Source organism: Crinia signifera, chromosome 6 (genome assembly GCF_055691185.1).
Source record: "Crinia signifera chromosome 6, ASM5569118v1, whole genome shotgun sequence".
Lineage (NCBI taxonomy): Eukaryota > Metazoa > Chordata > Amphibia > Anura > Myobatrachidae > Crinia > Crinia signifera.
Window position 1 is genome coordinate 254,314,718 of NC_139222.1, and position 12,596 is coordinate 254,327,313.

General features: G+C 49.0%; 1 protein-coding gene across 1 annotated transcript in view; it reads left to right on the plus strand.

Moving 5' to 3' along the window:
- Window positions 1-3,111: 3,111 nt before the first annotated feature.
- Window positions 3,112-12,596, plus strand: part of SLC35G1 (solute carrier family 35 member G1) — a 34,831-nt gene continuing 25,346 nt past the window's right edge. The window contains exon 1 of the mRNA XM_083149370.1: window positions 3,112-3,480. Within this exon, the coding sequence (XP_083005496.1) occupies window positions 3,192-3,480 (289 nt within the window). The 5' untranslated portion in view covers window positions 3,112-3,191. The remainder of the gene's footprint in view (window positions 3,481-12,596) is intronic.

Sequence of the window (12,596 nt, forward strand, 5' to 3'; positions counted from 1 at the left end):
GGCCCAGTGTGACACAGCTGTAGCCATTATCAGCTTATTTGATATAAAGTCACTGCATAGTGCCTGAAGTTATTTAAGGTAGTTGACATACCTTCTTCTTTCATATTGTCTTATACAGTCTTTCAACCAACCACAAGGGGCACGCTATTACAGTACCCAAGTCGGTGCACCCTCTTCTTTGAAATCTTCCTCATTATCATAGAATTTAACTGTGTTAGTATTCCTGGCAAAGAGTGTAACCTTCATTGTAGGTAAACTGTGACATGATGATGTTTCGAGAATAATTGACTCTAACTCATTGATGCAAAACTGCATAAAACGTATGTATTTTGGCTATCAGAAGCCATATTACATATTCTATCAGTGTCAAAAATAAATCTTTAAACGTATAGAATTTTTGGAACTTGTTTCCTAGCACGGCCACAATCGCGGGCATCGCGGGTCATTTTTAATGGTCTGCGATGCGACCTACGCGATGCCCGCAAATTCCCATTGAAATGCATTGAAAAAGTCAAAATCGCGTCGGTCGCATCGTATGCTGCCAAAATAAGCATAAGATGGTACCGACGCGATGCACGCGATTTCCCATAGGGAACAATGTAAAATGCCTCAATTTACCCAAATCAACATAGGGAACAATGTTAAATGGGCCAGAGACTCCAAAAAACCCCCTGACCAGTGAAATGGCCCTCCAAAAATAGTTAACGCCACCCCACGATCAACGTGAACCCGAAGCGTGGCGAACGCAGCGAGCCCGCGAGGGGCGGCGGTACGCGTCCTCCGACCTTTTCATACCCCCACTATCCACGTCGGTGTGGAGTTGAGAATAGATTAGTGTGGCGAGCGCAGCGAGCCACTGAGCCCGAAGCGTGGCGAGCGCAGCGAGCCCCGCGAGGGGACGCGGATACCTGTGAAGCCCGCGAGGGGACACGTATAGCTGTGAAGGTATCCGCGTCCCCTCGCGGGGCTCGCTGCGCTCGCCATGCTTCGGGCTCGGTGGCTCGCTGCGCTCGCCACACTAATCTATTCTCCACGCCGACGTGGATAGTGGGGGTATGAAAAGGTCGGAGGACGCGTACCGCCACCCCTCGCGGGCTCGCTGTGCTCGCCACGCTTCGGGTTTACGTTGATCGTGGGGTGGCGTTAACTATTTTTTGGGGGCCATTTCACTGGTCAGGGGGATTTTTTGGGGTCTCTGGCCCATTTAATATTGTTCCCTATGTTCATTTGGTTAAATTGAGGCATTTTACATTGTTCCCTATGGGAAATCGCGGGCATCGCGTCGGTCGCATCGCATGCGATTTTTTAGCCCGCATGCGATGCGACCGACGCAATTTTTTTACCTGCGATGCCCCAGATCAAAATCGTTGTGGCCCTGCTAGGAAACAAGTACCGAATTTTTTGTTATTCCTCAGTATAGCTGTTTCAACACAGGTGCTACTTACCTCTCTGTGAAGACAAGAGTATAGAAACGACTGGTAAAAGAAATACGGCACACAAAAACATTATCTCTTACAGAGTGCCACAAAAGGTAACTATAGGTAGTGATGGAGAGTAGGTAGTGAGAGGCAGCGATGGAGATCAGGAGGTGAGATGTAGTGATGGAGGCCAGGCGGTGAGAGGTAGTGATGGAGGTCAGGCGGTGAGAGGTGGTGATGGAGATCAGGAGGTGAGAGGTAGTGATGGAGATCAAGCGGTGAGAGGTAGTGATGGAGGGCAGGTGGTGAGAGGTAGTGATGGAGGTCAGGCTGTGAGAGGTAGTGATGGAGGTCAGGCGGTGAGAGGTGGTGATGGAGGTCTCGGTGAGAGGTAGTGATGGAGATCAGGAAGTAAGAGGTGGTGATGGAGAGTAGGTAGTAAGAGGCGTGATAGAGGTCAGGCAATGAGAGGTAGTGATGGAGAGCAGGTGGTGAGAGGTAGTGATGGAGATCAGGAGGTGAGAGGTAGTGATGGAGGTCAGACAGTGAGAGGTAGTGATGGAGATCTGGAGGAGAGAGGTAGTGATGGAGAGAAGATTGTGAAAGGTAGTGATGGAGAGCAGATTGTGAGAGGCAGTGATGGAGGTCAGTTTGTGAGAGGTAGTGATGGAGGTCAGGCGGTGAGAGGTAGTGATGGAGGTCAGGCGGTGGGAGGTAGTGATGGAGGTCAGGTGGTGAGAGGTGGTGATGGAGGTCAGGAGGTGAGAGGTGGTGATGTAGGTCAGGCGGTGAGAGGTGGTCATGGAGGTCAGGTGGTGAGAGGTGGTGATGGAGGTCAAGAGGTGGTGATGGAGGTCAGGTGGTGAGAGGTGGTGATGGAGGTCAGGAGGTGAGAGGTAGTGATGGAGGTCAGGTGGTGAGAGGTAGCAATGGAGATCAAGAGGTGAGAGGTAGTGATGAAGGTCAGGCGGTGAGTGGTAGTGATGGAGGTCAGTCGGTGAGAGGTAGTGATGGAGGTCAGTCGGTGAGAGGTAGTGATGGAGATCAGGCGGTGAGAAGTGGTGATGGAGGTCAGGAGGTGAGAGGTGGTGATGGAGGTCAGGAGGTAAGAGATGGTGATGGAGGTCAGGCTGTGAGAGATGGTGATGGAGGTCAGGCGGTGATGGAGGTCAGGAGGTGAGAGGTGGTGATGGAGGTTAGGAGGTGAGAGGTGGTGATGGAGGTCAGGAGATGAGAGGTGGTGATGTAGGTCAGGAGGTGAGAGGTGGTGATGGAGGTCAGGCGCTGAGAGCTAGTGATGGAGGTCAGGCGGCGAGAGATGGTGATGGAGGTAAGGCGGTGAGAGGTGGTGATGGAGATCAGGCGGTGAAAGGTAATGATGGAGAGCAAGCAATGAGCTGTACAAGTTGCAATGAGGAATACCACATGTAGTGATAGTTACATTAAGTATACAGAATAATATAGATCCTATTATGCAGTTGAAGAATTAGGACACACAGGAATACTGCCAGAACCTGACGGCTGTAAGGAGCAGATGGCAGCAATGTAATGTAACCTTGCATTGTTCTTCCTCACTTCACTGTCTACTCTGTAACATTTTGCCTGGGAGATGACACTGCTGTGACTGTCTCGCCCACTTAGTGATGTCACTGCCGGGTCCTACTCTCTGCCGCCCCTAGCGGCAGTCTCTATAATGCGGGCGATCGCTCACCTCGCACACTATTATATTACATGACTGCCGGGCCGTACAGATGATCTGATCTCCCAGCCGCCATGGGCTGCGAAGATCGGGAGGGTAATGAGGACGAACCGGCAGAACTGGAGGGACTGGGTGGTATCCCCCCTTCAGATACCAATGGCTGCCTACTACAGATCCTCCCCTGGAGCAGTGACACTGACAGCAGCCGGCTTGGGACTTGTGCGGCAGACAAAGACGGTCCTGGGGACAGTAACCCCTTCACCCCTGCTGACGGCCCCCCAACTCAGGACCCTCTCAGTGACAGCAGGACCTGCTGCCCCCACCTGTCCTGTGTCCGCCTGAGAGTGACAGATGAGAAGACAGGTAATATACAGATGGTTATTATATGTATATATGTGTATATTCTAGTTATCATCTATGTCATTTATCACCTGTACTCCTCTCCTAGGATGGGGACATCTATTCCGTGTTATGTATCATTACCAGAACTAATCCACAGTTTGCCGGAAAACTTTTTATGTTCCAGTCACTATTAGAGAACACTGCCGGCAAGCTTATGTCATACTGTAGGCAGCATCCTGTTTGTTGCATCACTCTGTAACTTCTAGGCAACAGTGGGTAGGTCATGCTGGGAGTTATAGTTCCGCATACTGATGTATTATTTAGCACAGAGCTGACTGTCCTTTTGGAGTGTTATGTCATCAACAGTTATTGTATTTTTTATTTTCTTATTACCTAATACAGGTATTTATGTATTATATATGTGCTGAAGTGTGAACTGTGAAGTGTAGCCAAATAGAATACACAGAATACATGATATACTGTAGAAAAGCATCTGTATTTGCATGTGTGTGAAAGGGTACAACTAAAAATAAAAAAAAGTCGATTTTGCCCATCGCAGGCTCTATTATTATCTAATTAATTAGACAATTATCAATAGAGAATAAGGGCGAGATGTACTAAGCTTTGAAAAAAAAAGTAAAACTGGTGAGTGATAAACAATTATTTACTTATTTAATAACAGTTTCTTATATATCGCACACATATTCCGCAGCGCTTTGCAGAGAATATTTGAACACTCACATCAGTCCCTGCCCCAGTGGAGCTTACAATCTATATTCCCTACCACATTTTACTGTATGGCTATATTAATGTATATATGCGGTAGGAAAAAGCTTATCTCCCCTATTACAGAAATGATTACGTTGTGGACAATAACTTTATTGTTGTATTGTTTTGTCGCTAAACATAAACGGTGATGGCTATTGAGGTAAATGACCAGTTGCATAAGCGTCATGTGTACATTACAGTGTGGTCTGCAGGCAGCGCTTACTAAGAACATGTATGTACAGTACTGTGCTACTGTAGTCATAGTCCCAAACCTGAGGGCAATTACAACAGGATGACTTTGCATTCTTATGAAATAACAATGCAATTCACTGTGTGATTATATACACACAGTATTAATTATTGCTTCTGCTGCAATCAGAAGTGTGGTTATTATCATCAGCAGTGATCAGTGGCGTAACTTCAAATCTTGAGCCCCCCCGCCAAAAGTTTCTTTGCGCAAACCCCCCCCCCCCCCCGGCCGCCCACCAGCCCGCTCGCCCACCAGCCATACTTACATACATAGGAGTCCGGCTGTCAGCGATGCGCGCAGCGGGTGGGAGCCGGGCTGTCATCGGTGCGGGTGGGAGCTGGGATGCCTGTCAGCGCTGCGGTGGTCCCGGCTCCCGTCCTGGCTTCATTCTGATATGAAGAACGGACCATAACAAAATGTCTGCCCCCATACAGCAGACAGTTTCAGAGAACTGTCGCTGTATGGGGGCGGATATTTTATAATGGTCCGTCTCCATAGGCTCAGAATGAAGCCAGGACAGGAGCCAGGACCACCGCAGCGCTGACAGGTAAAGCTGCGGTGCATATGGGGGAGGCGGGGGAGCAGGCAGGCAGGCATTACAATAGCACCGCAGCCACCCGGCGCCCGCACTTACACTGCGCCTCCCCGCGACCGCGGGGGCTGCGGTGCTATTGTTACGCCACTGGCAGTGATGGCTGCATTTTGCAGTCCAAATTTCAATTAGATTCGCCGGTGAGTCCCGGCCGGTGCTGTTTGTCAGTGTTTGGGGTGGTAGTGGGTGTGGCGCCCCAATTTTGAACCGTGCTGCAGCCCCAACCTCTGCCGAACCACTGATCATAAGTATTTTTGGTACTTGTGCACTATCACGGTGCCCATCGCATCGCAGACCATATCGCATGCGATGCGACGCGATATCGGCCGATGTTGTACAATGGCATACAATTTTAAAATTGTATGCCATTGTATATGGCATACAATGCCATACAATTCGATGGGATGCGATTATAAATTGTAATGGGTGCTTACAATGCTTAAATGCACCCCCACGCCACCCCCAAGTATAAACGTGAACCCGAAGCGTGGCGAGGGGCGGCGGTACGCGTCCTACGACCTTTTCATACCCCCACTATCCACGTCGGCGTGGAGTTGATTTTATAAAGTGTGGCGAGCGCAGCGAGCCCCGCCAGGGGACGCGGATACCTTCACAGGTATCCGCGTCCCCTCGCGGGCTTCACAGGTATCAGCGTACCCTCGCGGGGCTCGCTGCGCTCGCCACACTTTATAAAATCAACTCCACTCCGACGTGGATAGTGGGGGTATGAAAAGGTCGTAGGACGCGTACCGCTGCGCTCGCCACGCTTTGGGTTCACGTTTATACTTGGGGGGTGGTGTGGGGGTGCATTTAAGCATTGTAAGCATCCATTAGGGTGCTTATACAATTTAATATCGTATATGCGTTAAAATCGCATCGCATCGCATGCCATCGGGTGTATGGCATGCGATTAAAAAATCGGGCGACTAATTATCGGGGCGCCGTGCTAGTACACAATTACCGTATTTTTTATTTACTCCAATTATTTATGGGGTATCACAATATTCTGTACAAGTCGTAAGGCAGCCTAAAGAAGGTAGGCAGTCGGAAGGCAGCCCGGCAGTCAGAAGACTGAGGCGGGATCCATTCTGGAGATAAGTACAGGGGTTAGTATTTGACACTAGGGGGGAAATGTTAGGCTGCAGGGAATGGGAGGGGGGTGTTAGGCTGTGGTGGGGTTAAGCTGGCAGAGAGGGAGGTCAGGGCTAGGGGTTAGGCCGTGGGAGGGGTTAGGCTGTGGGCCTGGGGAAGGATTGGGTTATTCCGTGGGAGGGGTTAGGTGTGGGTGAAGAGGTTAGGGTAACCTGAATGGGGGGGGGGGGGGTGTTCAGGTTAGGATGCAGGTGGTGGAGGTTAGGGTTAGGTAGGGGAGGTTATGTTTAGGCTGCAGATGGGGTAGATTAGGGATAGTGTAAAATGCTTTTAAGGTCCCCATACACCACAACGGTTTTGCACGATTTCATCCGATTTCGATGTTTGGTCCCGATATATTGTCTGAGCTGCTATTGTCAAGCTCGCTGCTTGATTGACAGGCAGGGGGAGGTCCGGCATGTCCACAAAAATGGTGGTCGCGCCCATAGATACGCTGGCTTGGACCCAGGGAAAGCAGGCGTTCTCCTGTCTGCTCAGGGCTGGCGGCTGAAGTCCCATGACGTCCCCCAATTCATAGGAAACTGTACAGCCAAAAAGTAAGTCCTGGGCTTCTTTTCGGCCATGCAAAGGAAACATCATTCGATGGTGAGTAACCATCGATGTTTTTTTCGTCTGTGCGGGCACTTGCGAGCAGATGTGTACACATCCACTCACATTAACCTGATCAGTTCCTAATAAACGCAGCCTACTGAGCAGCTCTGAATCGGGCCGATAGTACAAGTGACAAATAGAGCGACGTGATATAAGCAGTAATGCGAGTACAGGTTATGTAATCCAGCAATGGTAACATGATGCAAGCAGTAGTACAAAACAAGGGGAACATAATACAAATGGTGCTAACAGAGGCAGATGACATGGATCACATGACAAGCGCACGTAGCCTCTGTGTGTAGATACAGGTACACTCACCCGCACCGTCAGAGCACAGGCAGGACACATTCAGTGCACATCGTGTGTCCGAGGACGGGCGCGGATTATCAGACAGACAGGGGTTAGGTCAACAGTAAAAAGGTCGATACATGAAAAAGGTTGACATTAACAAAAGGTTGGTACAAGCTATAGGTCGACATGGAAATGGTTGACACGTGAAAAGGTTGACATGAGTTTTTCACGTTTTTTGTGTCTTATGCCGACATCTGTCATTTGGATGAAAAAAAATCACAAAAAACTCTTGCCCAACTTTTCCCGCGAAATATTGCTTGTGTCGACATTTTGTCAATGTTGACCTGTTTCACGTGTCAACTTATTGCCTGTAGATCAATAGTGGTCGACCTATTGATTGTTGGCCTAGACAGTGTCGACCTACCATCGGGAACCACCCACAGTATAACAAGGATTTCCACGGCCAGTGGTGACTATGGCAGTATTACCTTCTCTCTCTCTGGGCTTCCCCTTATTCCATCATCTTATCTAGTTTCTGTTCTTCACACGTTGGTGCTCTGTGTGTGTCAGTTACATGATTACAGAAGTGTCGTATTTACACTGACGTGCGAAACTTGTGATTTCTCTGGTAAAACATTTCTCTTTAGTTATTCTAGTAACTCAAACTGCTGCCAAATATATATAAAATCCCATGGCCGGCACTCACATCAGGGTAATGAAGAGATGCTGGGGTGACAATCCTACAGAGGACCACCTGAGTCAGAGTCAAGGAGTCACTCACCAGTCTTGCAGCAGTTAAAAGTAGATTTTAATCAGGCAGCATGGCAAAAGCCAGCACTAGGAATCACCAGATTCCCTTAGCTGGCGATCTCCGGCGGAGAGGCACTCCACCTTACGGGGCCGCGCAATCATCTCACATGCACGCTCGTACCAGTTAACACAGCGGTGGAGAGCACTTTCACTACCCATCTCCGGAGGGCAGGGATTGGGGGGGGGGGGGGTTTGGGCAACGGGGAGAGCTGCAGCGGGCAGCAGAGGGCTTCGTTGGAACGGGGCGCGCGCCCCCTTCCGACGGTGGCTTGTGGTTGGCGATTTGCTTTCAAAAACTTTCCTTTGGGTCTGAATTCGTAGAGCTGCCACCACATCATAGAAGGGGGTTGTGGGGCACTGGGTGTCCCAAGAGGGCGCCAAAAATTGGGTGGCTTCGCAGTAGTTCCTTGTGTTGGGGGGTCAACCCAAACAGACAGAAATATTGGCAGAAAGGGGGGTGTGGAATTGTGCTTTATCTAATAATATGCAACAGGTGAACAATTTTGAAAATTAAAAAAGCACATTAATTAACATACACATTTAAAAAGGTTTTCATAAAAATGGAGCAGAGATAGTCACCCGATTCTCCAATGGGATAGTGTCCATGTGTCTGTTCCTAGGTGAGCTGGGGAACAGGTCGAGCCCTATACCAACAGGGGCCCCCTATACAAACAGGTCGAGCCCTATACCAACAGGCGCCCCCTGAGCTGGAGGATACCATCACTCCTAAACAGTCCCTCAAACAACCATCGGCTAACCTACAGGGGACAACCATAGGAAGCGCACCTAGGAACGGACACATGGACACTATCCCATTTGAGAATTGGGTGACTATCTTTGCTCCATTTTTATGAAAACCAGTACCAGTACCAATCTTTTTAAATGTGTATGTTAATAAATGTGCTTTTTTCATTTTCAAAATTGTTCACCTGTTGCATATTATTAGATAAAGCGCGGTTCCACACCCCCCTTTCTGCCAATATTTCTGCCACCACATCATGCAGTGTAAGGGACAGAGCGGAGCTGCTGCACATGCCCAGTGTACCAGCTTCTTCTACCACATTTACTGTATGTGTGGATCTGAGCCCTCAAACATCACAATGAACCAGAGAGCAGCTGCCAGGAGGAAGAGACAGGAGCCGTACCATGAAGTGGGAGACTGTGAGCTTAGACAGTGCAGTACTTGTTCTATTATGTGTATTTATTTATTATATGTTTCACCTTTTCCTGACCACTTATCTTATTTAAGTGTTTGACACAGCCTATACTATAGACCATCTGTACTGTTAAATATCAATACTGTATTCCGCATGGGTCTTCAACCTATGGCCCCCCAGATGTTGTGAAACTACATGTTCCAACATGCATTGCCACCTTTTTTCCTATACAAGCATGCCAAAACTGTCAGTGCATGCTGGGACATGTAGTTCCACAACATCTGGAGGGACACAGGTTGAAGACCTGTGCCTCACAGTATCCATTGTTTAAAGACCAATTTTCTGGGCTGTTACTGCTCCCCCAGACTCCCGTGCTTACTCCAATGCGCTGCTGAGTGGGAGATTTTGGATTACATTTGTAAACCCCCCTCTAAAAATCCTGCGTTTGCCATTGGCATGGATATGTGAAAGTGCAAACCCCCTGTGTGAACGCTTTCGGCGAGTATCTCACCCGTCCGAGGCATTCGCGCTGTGGGAGGTGGGAAGGGGGCGGGCATGGGGGCTAGAGCAGGGGAACGCAGTGTTTTATGGGCGTACCCCTGAGGATGCAGGCCTGGCGATGCCTTCTACTGTATGGACTTCTCAGAGCGAATGGTTTCTCCTCCTTCTGGCCGCATGTGAGGGAATGTGATAGCGTACAGATCTCCTCACCTGCTAGAGACGGGATTCGGGCAACGGGGGGCTTTAGTCAAGCGGCGGGCAGTGTACACGTCTGAGTCGGCCCATCATTTTTAAAGACTGGTTGGACACAGATAATTGTTTCCTGCAATCCACGCTAAGACACAGTGCTGAGACGCAATACATATGGATGGCTTGCTGAGGGGATGCTGGGGGTCTGAAGGCCGACAGAGGCATCTCAATGGAGAGAATCCTGACAGTATATTTACTTCCCATCATGCCTTGCCACAGTTTTGCTATTAGGGGATGCTAAAACTATGGCAAGGCATGCTGGGATGTGTAGTTTCACAACAGCTGGAGAGCCAAAGTGCGGACATGCCTACGCTACACAATGCAGAGATTATCAACATTGTGGGGCACGGGCCATGATGAGGCGATTCAGCGCAATCGCTTCATCAGCCACTTACGACGGCGGATATTGTGTGCAGGAGGCTGTATGGGGGAGAAGGGTGACGACCATCCGGCAGACTTGCCCACTCTTCCTGGGGCACCCTGAGAGCCGCCATGTTTTCATGAGCCTCCCGGCCGATTCCAGAACAGCAGGCAATTACTGTATGACCTGAGGCTTGGCGAAGGCTTGGCGTGCTGCCTGCCGCTCTCCAGCCACCTGTTGCCCATCACTGCTCTGAGTGATAGATAAGAAATTGTACGTTCTAGGCTCAGCTTGGTACATTGCGTCAGCTCCTAGCAACAGGCTTGATGTAGCTTGTGTGCTTATGGAATACAGCAGGGGCTGCCATCAGTGATAGTGACCGTTTCCTGGTAAAGGGTTGTAAACTAGTCATTGAACAAAGTCTAAGATACTGAAATGTAATGCAATAAAAAGATAATTAACAAGGGATCCTGGGGAAAACCGCATTGGGTTTTATATAAATATAATCTCTGGTGTCAAACACAAGAGTCACCCACAAGAGTTCAGAGCATTACCGCTTATACGCCTGTTATACGCCTTTTCCACTGCCTTTGAAATCCTGGGTATTGGCACATGAATGCGCGCCATCGTATGATTTAGGTCAGGTCAGGCTGAGACACCAGCATTTCCTTTCATGCCCATACACTAGTAAGATTTATCTTCAGATCTGGCTGGTTGGAACAAAAACATGGTTATGGATGAGTGACAGTTTGTCAGTTTTCCAGCATTTCCAAGCAAATGGTCAACTGTCATTTGCTCTCATCCATAACCAGGTTTTTGTTTCAACCAGACAGATCTGCAGATGAATCTGCGTGTGTATGGCCACATATCCTGCTGTTTGGGACTGCCCCGGAGATTCGGGGGTGTGATTGCAGGTTGGGCAGGAAGTACGTTTATTGGAAATTGGGAAACTGTTCCTTCAAAGTCCTGCCTACTACTCCTGTACTACAACCACTGCCTTGGGGGCTGTATAACAGGGTGGGATTTTTTTTAACTAGCTTGTTGGGTTGAAAACAAATACATACAGTATATATAATGTAAATGATAAATGTTGCACTGGGTTTTGCCTTTCACATAAGGTATACGGTCACTAGGCATCCCTATATAGTCGACATGCATTGAGTCGACCACTGAAGGTCGACACTGACAGGTCTTGAATCGACACCTGAAATAGGTCGACATGGCTGAGGCCCACAGGTTTGGAAGGTCAACCCAAGCATTAGGTCGACAATGGGATGGTCGACAGTCAAAGGTCGACATGATATTTCAATAGAATTTTCAGTCGACATGTGCCGACAGGCAGTATTTCATCCCCTTCTATCCACTGTGGCCTGTTGTGCTGAGCGCAGCGACCATAGCAAGCCATGCGAGTGGACGCGGCACTTAGACGGTGTCCATGTTGACTGTGTCAACATTCGGGACAAAAAAAGTGAAAAACACACGTCGACCCTTTTCACTGTCGACCTTCCCATTGTCGACCTAATGCTTGTGTCAACCTTCCAACCCTGTCAACCTTTGCTATGTCAACCTATTTCAGGTGTCGACTCATACCCTCACATAATTGCTGCTTTAAATACAGATGGAAAAAATCAACATTAATGTAAATTGCTTTGTTCCTGCAATACTGTTTGGTTTATCCGGCTCGTTTTATGGCTTCATGATTCAAGCGAGTAAAGGTTGCGGATCAACGGATTGAGGGCCAGATGCACTAAGCTTCAAAAGTGATAAAATGGAGAGTGATAAACAGCCAGCCAATCAGCTCCTACCTGTCATGTCACAGGCTGTGTTTGAAAAATGTCAGACAGGAGCTGATTGGCTGGCTGTTTATCACTTTCCATTTTATCACTTTTGAAGCTTAGTGCATCTGGCCCTGACACTGTCATGGCCGACGGTCATGAGGTAATGATCACTAGGTAACAGCATACTTGCCTACTTTTCATCTCCCCTTTGCGGGAGACCAGGGAGAGGGCAGCTAATTAGGGGGCGTGGGAGCTCTCAAATGTAATTTGGATAGCTCCACCCATGGACCTGCCCCATTTACGGCACAAAAATGGGGCGTGGCCATGGGCGGAGCTATCTAAATTACATTTTTAGATGGTACCGTAGCACTGTTTAAAAGAAGGAACCCTATTAAAGAAAAAATGGGAGCAGAGGGAGAGAAGCAGGAGGGAGGCACGAGGCAGCTAGCCGCTATCTTACCATCTTATCTGCGGCGCTGCCTTCTGCTGCTTGTGCCGCTCCCTCTGCTGCTCCTGCTCCGATGGCTACCCTCTGCTGCGCTGCCGCTGTAGGCAGTGTAGCCACTGCTGACAGATCCCCGGCCGGACAGCAGCGGCGTCTGCCTCGGGAATTTGTAATTAGCGCATGCGCAGTCAC